The sequence below is a fragment of the Lepidochelys kempii genome, chromosome 1, assembly GCF_965140265.1.
Source record: "Lepidochelys kempii isolate rLepKem1 chromosome 1, rLepKem1.hap2, whole genome shotgun sequence".
NCBI classification, from domain to species: domain Eukaryota; kingdom Metazoa; phylum Chordata; order Testudines; family Cheloniidae; genus Lepidochelys; species Lepidochelys kempii.
In genome coordinates this window covers 95975027-95999319 of record NC_133256.1, presented here as the reverse complement: position 1 = coordinate 95999319, position 24293 = coordinate 95975027, and the positions used below count along the sequence as shown (strand labels likewise).

Genomic DNA, 24293 nt, shown 5'->3' with positions numbered 1-24293 from the left:
TTTTACATGGGTTTATTATGGCAATAGAACAGCTAATCATCTGAAATCTATGCACACATTTACATACCATACTGTTATATTTGTTTAGGAAGAAACAATATTGTATATAAATAAAATTTTACTTTTAAATCCCATACATAATATATATGCTTCTACTTTGACTTCATCAGATGAATACTGTTTTTATTTCAAACAGCATGCAGTCTTTATCAAATACATAAGCAAAATACTGTAATGACTTTGTGCAAAGGGATTAGGCATTTTGAAGAGGTATGCAGTTTGTTTTGTGCTTTGTTCATAAGAGATAGCATGTTGAATCACTGGGGCATTAGAAGTATTCTTTCTAGATTTGATTTCTTCTTTTAGAAGAACAAAGCATTTCTTCATAAGAAAATTGAATTATTGCCATAAAGTAATAAATGAAATACTTAGACTTCAAATTTTAATATTCTTCAGTAGACCTAATTTGCATTTTATGTGTAATGAGCATTTTCCCCTTCACTGTGGTATAATCTTGAGAGTCTCATTATAGGTCTTATGTTTCCTAAGAAAAGTCTTTACATCAAGATTATTTTCAAGCAGATGTTATTTCTCAGCAGGTGTTACATTTATCTTTTTGCTGTTTCTGTGCAAGACAGCAGGAGGTGCTAGCCAATTTATATTAAACACTTGACAAGAGTGTGATTTTGTTTCAAGTAAGGTATTCAAAAACAAAAGCTAGAAAGAATACTTCTGATGCCCCAGTGGTTCACACTATCTTTTACAAACAAAGCACAAATAAGATTTCTATTCATTCTTGTATGGCTAGGTCATCTGCTAGCCCCACGGATGTGTCACTTGAACCAAAGCACTTTGCCGCTGCTTAATACTTTGTCCAGTCACTTAAAAACACAGCAGGCTATATCAGCCCATAATATATACACTACTGCATCTGCTGAGGATAATGAAAATGCAGGGACTTCTCCATTACACTGCTTTATTGCCCCATAATGCTAAGCACCAGTGTAATTAATTTGCTCCGTAGAACATGAAAGGGTATGTCCCATCATGAATTTCTTACAAATGAATATTACAGACTTGGTGTAACAGATTGCTCATTTTTACTGAATGCCAAGTACATCTACAGTACACTGCTATCAACTAAGAGTTTAAAGTAAAACATTTTCTTCTTCGAGTGCTTGCACATGTCCATTCCAATGTAGATGTGAGCATGCCCTGAGCACAGTTGCTGGAATATTTTCCTGTAGTGGTATCTGTCAGGTTGGCTCTAGTGCCCTCTGGTGCTGTGCACTCGTATGGGCGGTATAAAGCAGAGCACCTCTCGTACCTCGCCATGAGACCCCAGATCCAGACTCCGGTACCGAGCCCAGCATTGAGCCTCAACAATAGGCCCCACAGGTCCTGGCTGATACAAAGGGTGGGGTGGGTGACCCTTCAGCCAGTCCTAGCCTCCTCTTCCCCAGATGAGGCTGTGGTGGCACTGGGTGTGTCCCCTCTGCAAGATGACCACAAGGCTTACCAAGACTTACCAAAGCAGGTGGCCTGGATGTGGCTGATTCTGTGGCCAGATCTATGGCCACAGCAGCAACCACACACACAAGCTCATGGTTGCAGTCATCGGGTTTTCCCCTGGAGGTACAACAAACCCTCCAAGACCTCCCCTTTGAAGGGTCCTCATTCTTTTTGGAGCAAACTGATGCTAGGCTCTACAGGCTTAAGGATTCTAAGGCGACTCCGAAATCCATGGGGCTATATACCCCAGTGGCATCCAGGAAGCATTACAGGCCCCAACAGACTGCCGTTACTTTGCCCAGCCAGACAGGACCTGCAGAGGAGGAAGAACAAGGGGTTCAGGTGTAGACCGCCACCGGCTTTCACAGCAGGGCTGATGCAGGCCACCCCCAGACAGTCAGAGAACTTGAAGCACTCCTTTTGACAAAATGCTTGAGGTAGACCACTCAATCCCTGCAATATTGGATCCAATTACCCCTGTTTTCAAACTGCTTGTCCCACCTTCTTCAGACCTTGGACTTTCATTACTTCAGACCCTTGGGTACTCACCACAATAGAAGTGGTATACACCCTCCAGTCTGTGTCTATCCTGACTTCCCACTCTCCCTCTTCAGGGACCCTTCTCACAAGCAACTTTTGGTACAAGAAGTCCAATCCCTCCTTTGGGTGGGAGCCATAGAAGAGATTCTGCATCACTTCAGATGAAAGGGGTTCTATTCCTGTTATTTCCTAATCCTGAAAGCTAAGGGTGGTCTCAGACCTATCCTAGACTTGCGTTGTTTCAACCGCTATCTCAAGAACTTAAAAGTTCCACATGGTCTCTCTGGATTCCATCATTCCCTCTCTGGAGCCAAGGGATTGGTATGCCACCCTCAATTTAAAGGACGTATACTTCCACATATCAGTTTTCTGAGGCCACAGAAGTTTCCTAAAATTTGTCGTGAACCAAGTAAATTACCAGTTTGCAGTGCTTCCATTCGGCCTGTCAGCCATTCCACAGGTTACCACCAAATGTATGGCAGTGGGGGCAGCTTTTCCTCAGGAAACAGGGAGTGCATGCCTTCCCATACCTCGGCAACAGGCTAGTCAAAGGCCAGTCTAGAGCTCAGGTGGAATCCAACATCCATCTCATCCAATTAACCTTCTGGGCCCTAGGCATACTGATAAAGACACAGAAATCCATTGTCCTGGTGGAGAGGATAGAGTTCATTGGTGTAGTTCTCAACTCCATTCAGGAAAGAGCCTTGCTTTTGGAAGACCGGTTTCAGACAATTACTTTTTTGATAAGGTCCTTTCAGACCCACCAGGTCACAACAGCTCAAAAACGTCTGAGTCCTCTGGGCCACATGACATCATACACTTTTGTAGTGCAACACATGAGGCTGTCTCTCAGACCTCTCCCAGTGTGGCTGGCCAGGGTGTATTCACCTACCCAGAATCATCTATGCCTGCTCAAGTCTGTGGTTCACTGACTTGGTGACTGAACGACTGCATGGTCGGTGCGGGAGTGCCCTTTTTGTGGCCCCACTCTCTAGTCTCGGATGTGTCAGCATTGGGGAGCCCACTTAGGGGCCCTCAAGACTTAAGGCCTATGGTCTCCAGAAGAGCTCTCTCTTCATATCAATGTAAGAAAGCTCAGGACAGTCCATCTAGCCTGCCAAGCATTCCTGCCCCACATTATGAACAATGTAATTTCAGTTCTCCTGGACAACATGACTGCCATGTTCTATATCAACAGGCAGGGCAGAGCTGACTCCTTCCCCTTATGCCGGGAAGCAATCCAGCTATGGGAGTTCTGCATAACGCATTCAATCCATTTTGAGGCATCATACCTACCAGGAAAGCAGAACCAGCTGGCAGAGTACCTCAGCAGGTCTTTCTTCTCTCACCATGAATGGTCCCTTTGGCCAGACATTGCAGAGGGCATTTTCCAGTGGTGGGGGACTCCTCTTATAGACCTGTTTGCTACCTACAACAACAGGAACCAGTTCTGTTCCCTGCAAGGCCACAGCCCAAGGTCTCTTATGAATGCCTTCCTGCTATCATAGATAGATCACCTGTATTATGCCTTTTCCCCATACAGATGATACGCAAGGTTCTGATGAAGATCAAGTGGGACTGGGCGTGAGTAATTCTCATAGCCCTGGCATGGCCCAGGCAGCATTGGTTCGCCACCCTTTTAGGCCTCTTGATGGACACCGCACTCCTGCTTTCGCTACACCCGACCTGATCTCCCCAGACCAATTGGCTTCTCCACCAAAACCTCAGCTCTCTTCATCTGACAGCCTAGAGGCTCCATGGCTGAACCCTGAGGAGCAAGTTTGCTCCGAGCAAGTCCATGGAGTCCTGCTAGGCAGTAGAAAACCCTCCACCAGGACTACTTACCTTGCAAAATGGAAGCACTTCTCCATCTGGTCCTCCCAACGCAGAGTTCTGCTCACACAGTCCTCATTGCAACTATGTCGGAGTACCTTTTGCATCTCAAACAACAGAGTCTGGCTATTTCTTCAGTCAAGGTTCACCTAGCAGCGACATCAACCTTCCATCCCCAGGTCAACCACCAGTCTGTCTTTTTGCATGAGATGGTTATTAGTTTTCTTAAAGGCTTGGAGAGGTTATACCCCCAGGTAAGAGAGCCTATTCCTCCCTGGGACCTAAACCTTGTCTTATCAAAGCTACGGCTCCCCCGTTCGAGTTGCTTGCAACATGCTCGTTGGTTCATCTCTCCTGGAAAGTGTCCTTCTTAGTGGCCATCACCTCAGCCAGAAGGGATTTGGAAATCTGTGTCCTCACATCGAAGCCTTCATATACGATCCTCTTTAGGGATAAGGTGCAGCTGCATCTGCACCCAGTGTTCCTCCCGAAAGTGGTTTCACAATTCCACTGCAATCAAGCAGTCTTCCTACCAGTGTTCTTCCCAAAGCCGCATGTGAACAGGGAGGAGCAACATCCGTACTCCTTAGATGTTAAACGTGCCTTGGCATTCTATATACCAAGAACCAAGCTGTTTCAACGCAGTTGCTCATAGCGAGAGCTGAGAGGCTGAAAGGCCTTCCCATCTCCACCCAGAGAATCTCATCCCGGATTAAATCATACATTCGTGCATGTTACAAGCTGCTCAGTGTTCCTCCTCTAGCTAACCTGACCACTCATTCCACAAGATCGCAAGCCTCGTTGGCCACTTTCCTAGGACAAGTTCCTATTCAGGACATCTGCAGGGCAGTAACCTGGTCTTCGGTGCACATGTTCTCAATACACTATGCCATCACCCAGCAGGCCAGAGATGATGCCAACTTTGGGCATTCAGTCTTGCAATCAGCTTGTTCTTGAACTCAGAGCCCACCTCCTCCGCAACTGCTTGAGAGTCACCTACACTGGAATGAACATGCGCAAGCACTCGAAGAACAGTTACTAATATTTCTGTAACTGTTGTTGTTTGAAATGTGTTGCATGTGTCCATCTCAAAGAACAGTTACAGAAAGGTTAGTAACACTTTTTTTTTTTTTTTAAAAGGGACTAACTTTTTTAGATTTTGCAAATAGTAAAAATACAGGCATGTAAGTTCTCTAGTGAAGAAAGAGTGGAAGGGATAAGAACAATTAGTGCTGCACACCTCAAGAGAGGCATGATCAGGAGTCCTGTTGGCATGACCAGAGTGCAGTGAACCTAGCACTGGAAGAAAGTACACACTGTACCTTCTTAAAGATATAGTGAATGTCAATTCTAAACATGCTCCCCTCCCAGAGGCTTTCTGTCCAACTATTCTCTATGCAAGTGCACTGAATCTAGTCACTGCTGCTTAGGCATTATAACCCTATTCACAGTCCTCCTCTGAGCAACACTTCAGAAGATTAGTCCCATCTCAGAATATATGTAGCAGGTTATGTTGTGCTATATTTGAGGGAGTGGCAGCATGGGGACCCTCCTACCCACTAAAGGAAATTAGCTCACCAAACCATGAAATTTTATTACTACCTCCTTTTACATAGCTTGAAATGTTATTAATGGCTGTAAAGTTATCCATTTATTTTGAAAATCCATCATCAGTAACTATTTCTAGTGACAGTAAATTCCATAGGCTGATGCATCAAACATCATTTATCTTTATTAGTTCTATATTGACATCTAATTTCATTATGTATCCCTTATTTCATATTTGGGGGCAGCATAAAAAGAAAGAAAGGGGTCATCAAAATTGACAAGGGCATAGTGGAAGCTGAATACTGTACTCCAATTAAGTCTCTTCTAATTCTTCTTTGAAGGCTTAATAAATCTAGTCTTTGCAATCTCTCCAATGTGTCACATCAAACCCCTAACCATCTAAGGACTTGTCTACGTAGCACCAGCAAACCACTGTCGTTGAGTAGGATTTGTAAAGTGCTCTAACTGCCTTGTGTAGGCCCTGCTGGTGTGCTCTAAAAGATACCTAATTTCTGTTAATGTAGTCCTGGCACTTTTCAGAGCATGCCAGCAAGACCTACATGGGGCAGTTAAGAGTATTAAGTTAAGAACTCCTCTGGCACACTTTGCTGTGTCTTGTAGACAAGCCCTTAATTGCCCTTAGCTTATCATATGCTTTTAAGACATTTTTGCATAGGATAAAGATAGGCATGTACTGCTGTCTTAATAACAATTCAGTTAAAAAAAACCCCAAGTATCAGCACTGATTGGATGCCACAAAACGTACTGTAGCATCCAACCATTTGTGAAGATTGCCAGTAACACTGAAGCAGAAGTTGTGTATAGGTCTGGAGGAGTTATTCTTGTAGTATTCTTTAAAGTTTGAAATCATAAAACTTAAGACAAAAGTTTTACCTTCCTCATATTGGTCTTCTAATAAATAGGCTTCTGCTCTGTCCTTTAAAGCATTCACGTTAGCTGGTTCCAGCAGCAGAACTTCTGTGCAAACTTTTATGGCCTCAGCAGCCTGCTCATTCTGGAAAGGGGAAGGAAAAATGTTTGTGTTTGGTTTTCTTGCGAAATATTATTTACTCACAAGGGTAAAAATGTTCTTTTTTACCTTTGAGAAGCAGTGACAGATCCTTTCTTTGGCACGAAGAGTGTAAATAGGGACCTTTGGCTCAGTTTTCATTACAGATTCATATTTATTGATGGCATCTGTGTACCTATTTTAATTGTGAAAATAAACTGAGTATTTAAACACAATTATTTTCTAAGCAACTGTATCAATTCTTCAGTGGTCATTAAATGTACTAACTCATACAAAGTAACTTGGAAACTGTCACTGGGCAATTTGTTTTGTTTGGGATGATGTGCATCTCTTGCAATGCCTCTCTCAGCCTCAGAGGCTGTGCCTGGGCCAGCAGGAGAAAGAAAACCCTTAGCACCTTTAAGAGGTTCACCCCCATCCCCTCTTCATGGGTTTGAGAAGAGGAAGAGGAGGGGGCTCTTTGGTTGATTGATTGGACAGATGCATGCAGCATAAGCCTATTAGCTCCCACACACGGAAAGGGGAAGGCTTATAAGCCCTCCCCCCGCCCGCACCTGGAAGCGCCATTCTGCATTAGGAAGAAAATGTCCTCCCTCCCTGCCTTGGGGTTATAGGAGGACAGAGTTTTGGGGCCTTGCTGTGGGTATCATGTAAAGAATTTTTCCCTCACTGCCAGCTTGGCCAAGCAGAATGAGCTTTTTGCCTTCCTTTCAGCAGCCCAGGGATCCTGTGGTTAGGTTAGGTTGAAAAATTCACACTGTTGCTACTTAACAGGTGCCGAGTGCAGGTATTTGTTCAAGAGGGAGTCTAGTTCCCTGAAAAAGTGGTATTAGACGAGATTAGGAGAAAGCATCTCCTAAAAAAGGTGAGCATGGAGTTGGTGCTCCTAAGGTCCAGTACAGTGAGAAGATAACCCCCTTAAACCTCACATAAGGGTAAGGCAGTGGAGTCCCAGCTATGGGCTGGGATCAGGTCAGTTGGGGAACAGATTACACAGGTACAACAACCTGCACTGGATGAGTTATTGCTGGAGAGTTCCCAGATGTGTTACTTAATAAAGTTATGACTAGTTAAATCACATTTCCACTGGCTTGTCTGTTTTTCTGCAGTGTTCATGACAATGCTCCTTTGCATACTTTCATATTCAGGAAGGCTCCAGAATGAAAGCATCATTTGATGAACAATTCAAGTGAACCAAAAGAGAGTGACTATCATGCTCCTGTGACTCCCAACAGCTTAAAGAGCTGAACCAAGGTTTATGTTTTTAAATGCACAAAAATTAACATTTGTCTGAAATGTAAGATTTTTCTGAAACACAAACGGAAGTGCAGGGTTAAAGTTTCCATTACATCCCTAACTAATCACATAGTGCCTAGATTCGGGAGCTCAAACACCACATTACTATGCACCTCATTGTGAGCTGGTCTCAGGCCCCTTCAAACAAACTTGGGATGAATTAAGGCTGGCATCCCATCAGAGAGAGTTATTTTAATTTTGTTTGTTGTGCGTGTTAGCATACCGAAGAAAAGTTCTGAGCACATTACATATATAGCAACTTTCAAGGCTCCAGTAATTTTCTTGCTTTCCGAGTCATGACAAACTCATGAAAAATGTATTTGAAGGCTGTGGTGATATTTTATTTGCAAATATGCTGAGATCTCCACTTTTAAACACTGATGCATTAAAATACACTTTTAAATAAAAGACAACATTTAACTCAAATTAACAGCACTGACACTTGAATTTACCGGTGAAATGAATAACCACATACAGCTTTCCAGAGGGGCCACACAGTAAACCAATAAAATTACTCCAAAAGTATACTGATTTTTTTTTAATATTTATCAGCAACTTTGCTGATAAATTTTTGCTTTGTCATTTTGCAGTACCGTAAAGCAAACTAGTTTTCCGACACACATACTACTAAGTATAAGAAATGCACATTTGAGAATTTAAGTATTCCAGATTTCATTCTCAAAGTTAAAAAAGAAATCTGCTACCACACTACATTTGAAATCCAGATAAATGATGAAGAGCTACCTCCACTCGATCACTGTGCATAGCACAACTACGGTTATGTGTTTGACAGTAAATCATACAAAACTGAGAAGCAGCAAGGAGCAGAAATTTAAAAAAAAAGACTATTAATCACATCTAAGGGTTGGGATGGGGAGCCCCATTTGCTTGGTGCACCTATTATCAAGGGACAATTTGTAGTAGCATTGATCTTTATTTATTAGTTATATGGCGCTATGACATTTGAGAGCTGAATACAAACATTGTCCATGCCTTGATCTTATAATTTATTTCATGCAAAGAACAAACTAAAATGGCAATAGGCCATGGAGAGTAGGAAGGGAAGCAGGTAACAATAAGAAGGAACAAATGCTGCTGATGGTACACGTGGGTTGGTGTCTATTTTTAAATTGAAATTCTCATGGCCGTGCCCAGTGTTCAATCCCACATGACAAACAAAACAAAGCAAATTATCTCCAAACCTGTGAAGTTTTACTGCTTCGGGAGGAGTCATAGCATTGGTATCATTCAGTAAATGTCTAGTGCTCTTACCTGCCTTCTCTGATGAGTTCCTCTGCTGACTCGATTTGCTTATTAAGTTTCTTTACTTGTTTATAGTGAGAAAAACACAGCTTATGGTCCTGGTCAAGTTTCAGACACTCTCGGACTTCACTTTTCATGTAGGAAAAAGAAACATTAAGGGATTTCAAATAGAAGTAGAGGACAGTATTTTTAAAAAGCTGTCTGGAGTGACAGATTTTTCTGCATTGCATTCTCTCTTCCATTCAAGAGCATGTTAACGTGTGAAAATTAATGAAAACCATCCTGAGTTTACAGCTTTTTTCCCCATTACTTTATGTTGCCAGAAATTTATACTCCGCATAAAGTTATACTATATATTACACTAGATTGTTCTCTAGTGTATATTTTCAACTGTTTTGTCTGGCATTTGATAGTTATTTGTCACAGCTATCTCTGATGACTTATTTTTGAGTATGTTCTTACTCCACGCATACCATTACAGTCCATGTAAGCATAAAAACATTGTACGCCTCCTAAACCAGAACTGACCACTCTGATGGGACTCGGATACTTGAGTCAAAAGATGTCTTCAGAGAATGCTTATTTGCCTAGAACCCATCCGGCAGGAACACTATATTTTAAAATAGGCCAGTGTTCTTTGAAATTCTCAAAATGCAGTGGTCTAATAAGGAAAGTCTTGGATTGGTACAGCTGTCATCCTGTCATGTCTTATGTCATGTCTCAAAAGGATAATGAAAATGCTGACGTATGTCTCTGCTAAGAGCAAAGTAAAGTCCTTACTGCATGAAGCCAAGACAACCTAAGGAGGAAGGGACAAACAGAGGAACAGACATGAACTTGGGGGCCTGAGGAATAGTAGTAACCTAACTCATGAAGTCCGGGAGCTACAAAACTTTTATCTTTCTAACGATCTCCTGACGCACTCTAGCATGCTTTTCACATCCCAGAAAAGTGAGTGCAGATGCTTCTTTTTGCTTTTATGGATAACTTCTCTCCACTGTATGTTTCAGTGTTTTGCTTAATTGCACTTACAGCTTGGATTTGGCCATGAATGGGAAGAAAATTGATGTGGCCTGAATGTCCTAGGAGACAAAATAATCTCTCTATACTTCAAGAAAAGAGAACAAGTGGGGTGGTCTTCTTCTGAGAATATGCACAACATGCCTCAGGTGGCCCATGACCAGGATTCATCACTGAATTTGGTCCACCTGTTGGATCATTAGCTTCCCTGGCCCAGGCACTGACTGGGAGTGCGATGTGAATGCTGATCCACACCCCAACAAGTGGGGTTCACTGATGTATAGCTATCCAAGGTCACTCAAAAAAGTGGGGGGCCAGGAGGGGATACAATCTTCACCCTTAGAGATACCATATCTGCTGGAAGGGGATCCATGCTAGCATGAAATAAATACCCAGGCTTAAGTAGAAAACCACACTCATTTGAGGTTTCCAAAATCCCTGCCCTCATCCATCCATTCTGACATCCACTCTACTAACAAGGAAGGGAGAGAAACCTAAAAAGACAACTCAGGATCACTGTTCCCTCTAAGCTGTGCGCGTGCACACAGATCCTAAACCCCGCATGCACGGCAAAACACCACACGCACAAAAATTTGCACAGAAGAAATTTTTTGCGCGCACAGCCTGTCAAAAATTAGAGGGAACATTGCTCAGATAGTAAAGCTGCAATTCCCTGTTCTCTCAATTTCCCCCATCTCTAACTCAGTAGTTGCTTTTCAGTAGAAGTACTGTGTGACAGATAGCAGGGGCCAGACTTTCTTCCAGAAGATTCTAATGATGCCCTCTATTCAGCTTTTATTATGCAAGTGAAAGCAATGGACATTGCCTTCTCACTGCCCTGAATTCATCACAGCTTGTCAAAGTACAAGAGCACAAAGGCTGACCTCTAGCCAGACTTGGTCTGAATGAACTTCAATCCGAGTACAAGTCAGATGGGGTTTGAATGATCTGGGGACTAGAAGAGAGAAGACAATACAGATGGCACTGAAAAGCAAAGTATCTGTTGATCGTATACGGAGTCCTTGATCTCTAAACCCAAAGTATTTCAATGACCATGGTCTTGACTTCAAAGCAGTTGAGATCCTCTGGACTGTCGCCAGTCTCAACACCAAAGTCTCATCTGTATCCATACGAGAGTAGGTTTCTCCACTTAGAGACTGTCCATGAAACATTCTCCAAATACATTCACAAGAGCCCACCATGGAAGGCCTTTCTCTATTTGGATCAGTTCATTCTTGGCCAATCTGGCCACCCTTCTTCATTAATTCCTCCTTTCTCACTATTTTTCACTGTGCCCATTTTCTTTTGTTTGACAGACTAGCTGGCTTTTTTTGAGCCACTAGAGGAGCAGCAGTCTCTATCCATAGAGATGCAACACACACCAGACTTTATTAGGTTATTTTAATTATTAGTGTACATCTTATGCAGAGTTCCAGGCACCATATCTTGTGCTAAAAAACACTGAAACAAAACAAGAAGGGTACAGAGGCAGGCCAATGAGTACTTCCACACAACTATGTTGACAAAAGTGTCTGCACTAATCCTACCACTCACTCACTATGCATTTCACTATAGCAGATGGGTCAAACTTCCTTGGCATAGGCTTTGTGTTTTAATCTTTGCTATTACATACAATAGTAAACTTACCTGAGTGACAGTTCATGGTCCCCCAGCTGGTAGTATATTGTGCTGATTTTATAGAAGGCTTCAGTGTTATCATTCTTCAGTTTGGTAGCAGCTTTTAAGTCACTAATGGCTTTGCCTGGTTCTCCTTCCTTTATATAGCATTCAGCTCGAAGCTCCCGCAGCTCTGCATCCCAAACGCAAACCTTGAGAAACCAAAATGAAAGCTAGACTTTGATCTGTAAGCATTTCTCTTGTTTTTAAATCCTACCTAATTTCATATTGCCTCTTGTGATGGATCAGTGTTCTAGTCATGTGCAGAGTGCTTGAAATTTAACATCAATGCACTTCCCAGAGAGCAGAGATATTTCAAAGCCATTCCTCTAACAGATTACAGAAAACAAGTTATTTAGAAATGTGATTTGTAACCCAGCAGATGAGCCCACTCAGGGAGGCATGCTTGAACTCTCACCACTGCTGGAAAGAACTGGGACAGTGCGAGCCTGAAGGAGGGTGGCTGGAATCCTAAATTATTACAACTTCCCCCTATTACTATGGAAGATAAGAATTGTGATGGCTGAGGTGTCTACTGTCCAAATAGACATCTGAAGGAGGCATCTATATCAACATGGTGTGCAGGTCTGTCCTTAATACTTTTGGCAGTACAGCTTTAGAGGGGGACAACAACCATATCTCTCGAATAATCAACTGTTAACATTTTTCCCGGATATAAAAAAATGAGTTTCTCCTTCTGTAATAAATATGTGGGTTGGTTTGCTGTCAAAAAATGACAAGGCATCAAAACCAAAACATTTCATGTTTTTCTTAACTCTCAGTTTTACAGGGCTAGGTTTAATCATAACACAGCCCCCCTTTCCCCCCATCCCATCCCTTCCCACACTTTGACTCTTTTACAGTTATGAAATAAATGCTACAATTGACAAATGATCAAAGTTAATGTGATATACCCTCAAATAGCATCTCATTTTGTTACATCTAACAAAGGGGACTCAGGGAGATAGCACCTTACTCTGAATAGTTATAATGACCAAAATAAGATTGTACAAGTATGATTGTAATATAGATATAATTACATTTACCTTCAACAGATAACCCACTAATTCTTTTATTACTGCTTTGGGCTTGAAGGATTTGTCTGTAATATCCATACAAAGCAACTTCAATGGTGCATAAAAGCAGTGTACATATTCTGACATATGAGAAGACGGTATTTAAAATGTTTAATAAAGCAATAGAGAGTATGTGCAACTAAGTTACAAGATGCAACTAGGTTACCAGATCAAACTTTAAATTAGGAATTGAGTATACACATTTTTATTTATTAAAATTCTTCCTCAGGGAATTGTACATGAGTCATTTATAAAATTTCAGTCCTAGCTAGACTGAGTATAAAGGCAAATAAGTGTAATTTATTTTGTAGATAAACGACGCTTCTCAGAAGCACAGTAATGAACTATCATTAAGCAAGCATGCCTAATCTTTAGCTTACAGAAAATGTCAATATTAATTCTGGTATTTAACTTACATCCTGGACCCAAAAAAGTTAGATTTATGTAAATGCAAGTGTTTCTATTCCAAATTTGTGTAATTTAATCAGTACAGATAATGGCTGACAATTCTGCATTATCAGTACTTTACCATCATCATCAAATCTCAAACAAGAGTGAAAACATTCAAAATTATGGATCTCACAGCAACATTAATTTTGTCTCATGTATTTCTTATATTACATGCATGTCATGCATAGATGTTTTGTGCACCATAACAGAATGCGTGTAAAAATCTTGGCCAGGAATTTCTTTTAATGTTTTCTTGCATTTTTTAGAAAAAATGAAAAAACAGCATGCTAGTACACATTAGAGTTGCCCACATCTGAATATGTGACCACTGACTGAAGAGTCAAACAACAAGATGGGATACTACAATTCAGGTATCTGAGGATACGGATGTGCATATGGAAACCAGTGTGTAGTTTAGCTGCATACTATTTTTGATCCTTCACTACTTTTCTCTTACCAGTTTCCCCTACCTCCCCAAGGGAGGAAAGTACACAGTTCTCATTGAGGATGCGCACACACACACACACTAAGTACTAAGTTCAACGCATGTGAGTTTCTTGGATAACTGCAGTATGACTGAGAAAATTTAAATTATGCGACACACCTTTTTCATACTGGTAAAATTCCATTCAAACCACCGTGTCCCAAGAATACTGAACTTTGGACTGAGGGAAAGGACAAGAAATTTAAGCACAAAAAAGTATTAACAAAAAGTCATCTATACCAGAAGGCTAGGTTAAAATGGAGCAATTCCTCAACATAAATCCACAATCTCCCTTTCTTTAGCGCTCTGTCCTGCCCGACGTTGACCACCCTCAGCTCCCAACGATCCCAATGGGAGTTGACAGTGCTCAGTAGGATACAGCCAGCAACACATAAGGTTTTTGCATCAGTGCAGGCTTTAAAGTTCTATGTTAAAAAAAGAAACATACACATCTACCACAGATAGAAATTCTTATTTCTCTTCAATTATATTTCCTGTAGAACTTACTTCTAGAATCCCATCAAGAAGACTTATCGCAGTCGTGTAATCCTCCTGACGATACAGAGACAGTGCCTGTGAACGTAGGCGCTGCAACTCATCAGATTTCGTCAGCTGAGACCGGGCTTCCTTTTCCTCATTATCACTGGGATTAGATTTGAGCTGTAAATATAATAAAGAGAGAGAGACTGAACTCCGCTTGCTGGAGGTCTGATTTTGTTCTATTCACCATCTTGTACCATGGAGAACAAACCAAAGATGCTACTGAAGTGAACTGAATCATTTAAAACTCCCTTGGAAATGTTTCTAGTTGGGAAGAAAGAGTTCTTTGCCACTACATAAACTGTTATAATCCAGAAAAGTCCAGTTCCTTTTGCTCTGTACTAAAAGTTCATCACTTTGACACTTCATTCCTATGTAGTATACCCCCTCAACTGTATTCTACTTAATCCATCTCTTCCATTAGGCAGACACAAAATACAGGATTCTTTTATACAGTACTTCAAGGTTAGTAGAGGATTTACCTGTCCGATGTATTAGAAGCCTCACTGCAAATCAGGTATATTTACATAATGAATTTAGTGTGACTAGTTCAATGTTATTGTAGAGATGCAATTTTCATACCTCCTTAGAAAGGATGGCCATAGCAATAGATACAGATGTTTTAAATCCAGGGAGGGTTCATATGTCAGTTGAGAACTCCTGGACTCTGGAAACCAAGAAATGTCAGACTTCACATAAATCTTCTTTTAGACGAAGCCTGAAGGCCCTTGGTTCCCAGACGCTCTCCTTCTGACCAGACAACAACCAATACAGATTCTCGGACACTACTGTGACAATTTATTGTTTGAAGAGACGGAGTGTATTTTGGCTGTCCCCTTTTATCCCAAGAATCTGTCCATATGTGGGGTTGGGGCTTTGCATTTGGCAGGAATGAAGATCACAGCCTACAACAAGAGCTGGAGGGGGATGGATCACGATGAGTGGTCCCAAAGCACTCAATGACAAAACAGATTTTTACACAATGATGTCAGGTGGATGTGATCACATTTGCCATTAAGTCATGCAGGTTATACTCCAAAGTATATAAGAATCCAAACCCAATGTCAGACACATTTCATTTTGCACTGGGGAAGAGGCCTCTTTATTCTGTTACCTAAATCCTGAGAAAGATTCACCAAGGCAGAGGCCAGGAGTTAAATCCTGGCCCCACTGAAGTCAATGGCAAAACTCTTTTGGACCCATTCATTCTTCCCCTAATCTCAACATCCAGATTCTTTTTTATCTCAGGGAGATTGGGCTCTTCACCTGCCAAAAAATAGCCCAACTACGTTAGCTGGGAAATCTTCATTTCTCTAAACACATAACTGGAATAAAGGCAAGCAAACATTCTATGCAGAACACTGAACAAAAGGCTTTAGTAGAGGGTAGTAAAGAACACCATCCAAATGCAGCAACTTGGAGAGTTATCGGTAGTGTAAACTGGGCAAACAATTGAATCAAATTACTATTTTGAGTCCACAGAAAAGTAAAATATTTTTCTGAGGTAAGTAATCATTCAAAGTGAGACACACTGATTTGCTCAGGTAGTGCAGTTAGGTGAAATGTATTCTAACCCAAAAACTTTCTGAAGAGGAGACATAATTGTCACCCATCAATGAGATATAGTGGTAGAGTTAGTCATCAATTTGTCAGGTTTTTGGAACAAATTAGAAAAATATAATTTGTTTGCCATTATTTTGTTTTTGCTTCCAACATTCTGAGGTCTCAACAAGTCTGAGCTTGTGGTCATAAAGAATATATTTTTATTTTCCCAGTTTGAAAAAATTTGCTGTGATTAGGGAATTCCCCTACAGCCAGCAAGAATGAAATAGCCGGGCATCTTCCTCATTCCCTTTACCAATTGAATGCAGGGACAAGCAAGTGAGGGATCACAAACAATCCCTGACAGAGTTCAGATGGGTAGGGGGAAGGATAAAGCTTCAGAGATCACAAGAACTGATCATCATATTGTGTGGTGAGAGAAGAATTGTCAATTAGTGATATTAACTAAAGGTCTGATCCAAATCCCATTGTTTTCTATGCGCTTTGGCAAGGCCCCGACTACATTAAATCATAGTATACAACCGGCTAAAAACTCAGGATGATCCTCGAGTACATTTCCATCAATGCAGACATTCCAAAACAGTACACACCCCAATTCAGTATTTTTCTGCACTGAATCATTTATTTTATTTCAAGTCCTAATATGTATTGGGATTACCCAACAAAATGAGCCTGACTTCAAGGTGGGTGCAGAATGGGGATGAAGAAAGAGAAAAGGGAGGGAAAGCATTTTACAACATGTTCCCTTTTGCAGACTGCTTGTCAGGTAAACAAAACCTGTATCTTTTCTATGGTTACTTTAGCAAGGAATAGACCCTACCAAGTATATAAACAATGCCTTTTTGATGCATTATGAATGAGACATCAAGAAAAAAAACAGGTACTGGTGTAATCTCTTCTCTTCTAGTAGGAATGAATGAAACAATAGGCTTTAAAATTCAAGCTGGGACTGGAAACGTATTTCTGCTTCTCAGGATTACATAACTACTTCAAAAGTCAAAAATCATAGCACACACAATTTAGCAAAATCTGACAAAAATATAATGCACACAAAGGTAAACATCAGGAACTTGTGTGAGAGGAGTATTGTTCATAGGGTTTGTTTTAACTTTATATATCTTTCTCACCTGCCACATACTTGCTTCACTACGTAGAGAAGTTTCTAATATATATTTCCAGGTCAAATACTGATTATCGTAACATGCAATGCCCTTTGATTCCTCTGCTGCCACTAGAGGTCACAACTGCAGCGTCAAAGTATTCATGCACTGAAATACTTTATTTCCAAAAATCTAATCTATTATTACTACCTACAAAATGCTGTGGTTAGAGCAGAGGTTGAAAGAGTAATTTTGCACAACTGGAGGTGTTCAGCATGGGTGGCTGTATACTGGAGGTATAAGGGAGTTTGTTGTGGAGTGCAGATTCCTGCAAATTCATGCGGGCATTACTAGAGGGTTGCACACTAGAGGGTCTGAAGGCCAAGCTACATACCCAATGAGAGAGCAACATATGAAGCTGCTGCCAGTGATGTGCCAGCAGCAGCAGCAGAAGGTACCAGAGAAATGCCTCTGCCTGAAGCAATTTGATAGATGGAGGGAAAGTGTACGGAGTGCGGGAGGCATAACAGAACTGGAAGGGGTCAGAGACGGGGGTTGTGGAGGGTTACAGACACTCTCCAGCCCCTGCACTCAGATCTGTTTGGTCCTTTATCCTCCAGTTATTCTTTAACCTGCTCCTGATCCCTCCTGACCCCAGAATTTCAATGGTCCTCTGCCACCAGGACCCTCTTATACTTCTGTCAAGGTTCCTTCCCCACTCTGAACTCTAGGGTACAGATGTGTGGACTTGCATGAAAACCTCCTTAGCTTATTTTTACCAGCTTAGGTTAAAACTTCCCCAAGGTACAAACTATTTTCCTTTTTCCCTTGGACTTTATTGCTGCCACCACCAAGCATCTAACAGATATATAACCGGGAAAGACCCCGCTTGGAAAAGTCTTTCCCACCAAAATCCTGGGGAAGGTTTGTAAAAAACCTCACCAATTTGCATAGGTGAACACAGACCCAAACCCTTGGATCTTAAGGGCAACGAAAAAGCATTCAGATTCTTAAAAGAAGAATTTTAATAGAAGTAAAGAAATCACCTCTGTAAAATCAGGATGGTAGATACCTTACAGGGTAATTAGAGTCAAAACATAGAGAACCCCTCTAGGCAAAACCTTAAGTTACAAAAAAGATACACAGACAGAAATAGTTATTCTATTCAGCACAATTCTTTTCTCAGCCATTTAAAGAAATCATAATCTAACGCATACCTAGCTAGATTACTTACTAAAAGTTCTAAGACTCCATTCCTGGTCTATCCCCGGCAGAAACAGCATATAGACAGACACACAGACCCTTTGTTTCTCTCCCTCCTCCCAGCTTTTGAAAGTATCTTGTGTCCTCATTGGTCATTTTGGTCAGGTGCCAGCGAGGTTACCTTTAGCTTCTTAACCCTTTACAGGTGAGAGGAGCTTTCCCCTGGCCAGGAGGGATTTCAAAGGGGTTTACCCTTCCCTTTATATTTATGACACGCCCCCCAAATCACAAATAGGGTGAAACGCTGGCTGTGATTTCTTCCTGGAGCTCTAGGAGAAAACAGTGACTTACCTAGGACACCAGGTGGGTCAAGGAACTATCAAACCCCTACAGACCAAAGTGGATGCTATCCAAAAGTGGTCTGTCCCCAAGTCAAAGAAACAGGTTCAAACCCTCTTAGGCTTGGCCGGTTATTATAGGCGATTTGTACCACAAAACAGCCAAATCGCCGCCCCACTGACAGACCTAACCAAAAAGAAACAGCCAAATGCCGTTCAGTGGACCGAAGAGTGTCAGAAGGCCTTTAACCAGCTGTCATAAATATAAAGGGAAGGGTAACCCCTTTGAAATCCCTCCTGGCCAGGGGAAAATTCCTCTCACCTGTAAAGGGTTAAGAAGCTAAAGGTAACCTCGCTGGCACCTGACCAAAATGACCAATGAGGAGACAAGATACTTTCAAAAGCTGGGAGGAGGGAGAGAAACAAAGGGTCTGTGTGTCTGTCTATATGCTGTTTCTGCCGGGGATAGACCAGGAATGGAGTCTTAGAACTTTTAGTAAGTAATCTAGCTAGGTATGCGTTAGATTATGATTTCTTTAAATGGCTGAGAAAAGAATTGTGCTGAATAGAATAACTATTTCTGTCTGTGTATCTTTTTTGTAACTTAAGGTTTTGCCTAGAGGGGTTCTCTATGTTTTGACTCTAATTACCCTGTAAGGTATCTACCATCCTGATTTTACAGAGGTGATTTCTTTACTTCTATTTACTTCTATTTCTATTAAAAGTCTTCTTGTAAGAAAACTGAATGCTTTTTTATTGTTCTCAGATCCAAGGGTTTGGGTCTGTAGTCACCTATGCAAATTGGTGAGGCTTTTTATCCAACATTTCCCAGGAAAGGGGGGGGTGCAAGTGTTGGGAGGATTGTTCATTGTTCTTAAGATCCAAGGGTCTGGGTCTGTAGTCACCTAGGCAAATTGGTGAGGCTTTTTACCAAACCTTGTCCAGGAAGTGGGGTGCAAGGTTTTGGGAAGTATTTTGGAGGGAAAGACGTTTCCAAACAGCTCTTCCCCAGTAACCAGTATTTGTTTGGTGGTGGTAGCGGCCAATCCAAGGACAACGGGTGGAATATTTTGTTCCTTGGGGAAGTTTTGACCTAAGCTGGTAAAGATAAGCTTAGGAGGTTTTTCATGCAGGTCCCCACATCTGTACCCTAGAGTTCAGAGTGGGGGAGGAACCTTGACACCAGCTTAAAGCGACACTCATGTCTGACCCTGTACTAAGGGCCCCAGACTTTGACAAACCGTTCCTAGTAACCACAGATGTGTCTGAGCGTGGTGTGGGAGCAGTTTTAATGCAGGAAGGACCGGATCAAGAATTCCATCCTGTAGTGTTTCTTAGCAAGAAGCTGTCTGAGAGGGAAAGCAACTGGTCAGTCAGTGAAAAAGAATGTTACGCCATTGTCTACGCTCTGGAAAAGCTACACCCATATGTTTGGGGATGGCGTTTCCACCTGTAAACCGACCATGCTGTGCTACAGTGGCTTCATACCGCCATGGGAAGTAGCAATAAACTTCTTCGGTGGAGTTTAGCTCTCCAAGATTTTGATTTCGACATCCAACACATCTCAGGAGCTTCTAACAAAGTGGCTGATGCACTCTCCCGTGAAAGTTTTCCAGAATCAACTGGTTAAAATCGTACTTGAGATGTGGAATATATTGTTAGTCTTTATATACTTGGTAGTATATTTAGAAGTGCACTTGTCTTATTAACTCTGTTTTCTCCTAGAGCTCCAGGAAGAAATCACAGCCAGCATTTCACCCTATCTGTGATTTGGGGGCATATCTTAAATATAAAGGGAAGGGTAAACACCTTTAAAATCCCTCCTGGCCAGAGGAAAAACCCTTTCACCTGTAAAAGGGTTAAGAAGCTAGGATAAGGGAAGTTTTAACCTAAGCTGATAAAAATAAGCTTAGGAGGTTTTCATGCAGGTCCCCACATCTGTACCCTAGAGTTCAGAGTGGGGAAGGAACCTTGACATGGTGGCAGAGGTGGGATTTTAAAGGTGTTTACCCTTCCCTTTATATTTATGACAACTTCCCTTCCCTTTCCTGCCCCACAAGTCCTAGCTAGGAAGTTCTACAAACATGCACACAGGCCCTTTTCCTTCCACAGTCTATTATTATATATTACAAAGGTTAAGCCAATACACACTATACAAAGAGTCCCTGCTTCCCTCACCAGTGCCCTCCACTCCCCACCTCTGGGTCATTCTTTCTCTACCACCTCTGCCCATCCCTCTGCTGCCTGCTACTTTTGCCCTCCCCACTTTTCACCCCACCTAATCATCCTCTAGGTCCCCTTTCTTTCCTTCCCCCAAAATACCCCTCCATGGCATGTGAATCAAGGTTGCCCAAGATGCTAATGTTGCCTTAAAAAAAAAATCACTAGTTAATTAATTTTAAATGAGTTTAACTGAATTTCTAACTATAGAAGTTTTTGTTAATTATAGTAAATGGGTGCAGTTATAGCATTGTTCCTTGACCCTCACCCCACTACTGCATTATGAGCTATTACAGAGCACGTAATGCAAACCAAAATTCCTGGAGACACATAGCTGATGCTAAAGGAAACGGTGAATAAACCTGAAGCATCAGTGTTATAGCTACACAGTTCAGATGCTGATCCACTGCAGGCAAAAGAGCACTGCAGCTGGAGTTGTGGTGGTAAGTGACAGCCATGTTTAACGATAACTTCACCCAACCAGATACAGATTACCAAGTAACGACTATTTCCTTCTCCCTCATACACAATGAGACAAAAGTAGGCTTTAAGCATTACTGAAACAATGTTTTTCATCATAAGGTTTCCTCACTAGGTGCACTAGACAGGATTTATATGTAATGTTCACGGTACAACTGAAAAATAAAAAAAAAATAAAAACTTTCTCCAAGTGAAGAGACGACTAGGAGAACGAAGTTATCCTCCACACTCCACCTAACAAGCAAGCCAAGAATTATGGACAGTTCTCTCTACCTTTTCCTCCTTTGGAAGAGATAAGAGGGATGGGGTTGGGGAAGGAAAGGAATGCATCCAGATCCCTATCAGAACTAGGGATGCAATAAGAACTAGGGAGCTGTTTACCTGTTTACTCTAACGGTTTTGCAAAGAAAAGAAAGGAAGACTAGCAGACGGCCAATATGGCTCCAACCAGGAGATCTTTAATGAAAATCGAAAAGGAATCCTACAACAAGTGGAAACATGGACAAATTGCTAAGGAGGAGTACAAAGAAATAGCACAAGCATGTAGGGAGAAAATCAGAAAGGCTAACACACAAAATGAATTACACCTAGCAAGGGACATAAAAGGCAACAAGAAAAGATTCTATAAATACAACAGGAGCAAGAGAAAGACTAAGTGAAGCATATGTCCACTACTTAGCAGGGACGACAACAAAAAGGCAAAGTGTTTAATCACTGTTTTGCTTCAGTCTTCATTAAAAAGGTAACTAGAGGACTACAGAAGGGCAAACATGGTACCTAACATTAGAAAGGGGAACAAAGAGGATCTGGAGAATTAGAGACCAGTCAGCCTAACTTCAATACATAGAAAGATAGTGGAACAAATTATTAAACAATCAGTAAGCACCTAGAGGATAATAGTGTAATAAGGAATCACCAACATGATTTGTCAAGAACAAATCATGCAAAACCAACGTAATTTCCTCCTTTGACAGGGTCACTGGCCCAGCAGATAGGGATAGAGTTGTAGATGTGATATGTCTTGATTTTTATTTAGTAAGATTATCAAGTGGGACTGTCAACATTCTCATAAGCAAACTTGAGAAATGTACTCTAAATGGTATTAGTGTAAAATGGGTGTACAACTGATTGAAAAACAAACAAGTAGTTATCAATGGTTCACTGACACATGTAGAGGGGTCCCACAGGGATCTGTCCTGGGTCCAGTATTATTCAGTATTTTCATTCATGACTTGGATAACAGAGTGGAGAGTATGCTTATAAAATATGCAGATAACACCAAGATGGGAGAGGTTGCAAGCACTTTGGAGGACAGGATTAGAATTCAAAATGACCTTGAGAAATTGGAGAACTGATCTGAAATCAACAAGATGAAATTCAATAAAAACATGTGTAAAGTACTTTACTTAGGAAGGAAAAAAATTAACTGCACAACCATAAAATAGGAAGTAACTGGCTAGGTGGCAGTGCTTCTGAAAATAATCTTTGAGTTACAGTGGATCATAAATTGAATACAAGTCAACAATATGATGCAGCTGTGAAAAAGGCTAATATCTGGGGTTTATTAACAGGAGTTTTATATGTAAGACATGGAGAGTAACTGTCCCACTCTACTCAGCACTGGTGAAGCTTCAGCTAGAGTATCATGTTCAATTCAAGGTACCACACTTAAGGAAAGATCTGAACAAACTTGAGACAGTCCAGAGGAAAGCAACAAAAATGATAAAAATTTTCAAAAATTTGGCTTATAAAGAAAGGTTAAAAAAACCTGGGTATGTTTACTCTTGAGGAAAAGATGACGGGGGGGAGGGGGAAGGACAACGACTCATAACAGTCTTCAAATATGTTAAGGGCTGTTATAATGAGGACAGGTGGCACTTGTCATGTCTACCGAAGGTAGGACAAGTAGTAAAACGCTTAATCTGCAGCAAGGGGTATCTAAGGTTAGATATTAGGAAAAACTTGCTAACTATAAGGATAGTTAAGCTCTAGAATAGGCTTCCAAGGGAGGTTGTGGAATCTCCATCTGCAAAAACTCCCAGAATTGTGAGTTACTGCGTTGCCCCTCTCAGGGTCAGCAGGTAAGAGTTTTACTACTGCTAAAATGTGTGACAACCCCATGATTTGCCAGATTATCTGCCTTGCAAGCAAACTCGTTAGAACTCTCCCAGTTCAAACCTTGTCTTGCCAGTAAGGAACAATGAACCTCAACTGAAGTTCCCCAGAGACGTCTCTCTACACCATCCAGCCCTCTTACTGAACACTCACAAAAGTAATTAAGTTTGTTGCTCCTTTAAAGAGACAATACACTACAACCTGTTAGCTTAACTGGTATTAACACACTGTTCCCTTCAATCAGTGCACTGAACACAGTAAAAATAACGTAAGTTTATTTAACAAGAGGACATAGGATTAAGTGATACCGAGTATAAGGAATAATGACAGAAAGGGTTACATACAAACAAGAATAAAAATATGCTTCAGAGGTGAGGAAGAGACAGTACTGGGACATTGATAGGTCAGATGGGATGGGGCAGAAGAACAGGCAGACTCTCCAGAGCCTCAAATGGAACTCAAGATTCTTGACTTTCAACATCCCTTTGCCTTCAGCAACTATCTGTGAAACCCACCAGCAAAGTCTCCCATCCCACTCTACTCCCGCACCACATAGAGGATAACAACCTACTACTGCTATCAGTTACTCCATTTGCTTAAGCAGCAGAGGTTTAGTGTGGTGGACCTAAAGGGTCCAGCCCTGCTAATGACCCATGTCAGTCTCAATATGAAACGACAGGATGGAATTAGGTTTATTTCAGTTTGCTTTTTTAAAAAAGGTAGAAAATTACACCCAAAAACCTATGTTAAAAGAACATTATTAAAGTTGCAAAGTCAAGCACTCAAAAGTTAGGAAATGCCAGAATAAAGGGTGCCTTAAGTTGGAAGGTATATATTGAACGAGGCAGGGGATTGCAAGAAGAGGAAGGATGGTCTCAGTGTTAAGACAGTTTAATGATGCCCTGGAGAACTGGATCCTATCCCGGACTGTGTCTGGGTTTCTGCATGATGCTAGTTAAGTCACACAACCCAGACTTTTCACAGCTAGTCCCTAATTGTGTGTTC

At 41.3% G+C, this 24293-nt stretch overlaps 1 protein-coding gene across 4 annotated transcripts in view; it reads right to left on the bottom strand.

Annotated features, from left to right (window-relative positions):
• Nucleotides 1-24293, bottom strand: part of DNAJC3 (DnaJ heat shock protein family (Hsp40) member C3) — a 64503-nt gene that overhangs the window by 13085 nt on the left and 27125 nt on the right. For all 4 annotated transcript variants that reach the window (XM_073347977.1, XM_073347984.1, XM_073347994.1 and 1 more), the window contains exons 5-9: nucleotides 14237-14389; nucleotides 11690-11871; nucleotides 9032-9151; nucleotides 6533-6638; nucleotides 6328-6448 (exon numbers count right to left, since the gene is read on the bottom strand). In XM_073347977.1, the coding sequence (XP_073204078.1) occupies nucleotides 6328-6448; nucleotides 6533-6638; nucleotides 9032-9151; nucleotides 11690-11871; nucleotides 14237-14389 (682 nt within the window). The remainder of the gene's footprint in view (nucleotides 1-6327; nucleotides 6449-6532; nucleotides 6639-9031; nucleotides 9152-11689; nucleotides 11872-14236; nucleotides 14390-24293) is intronic.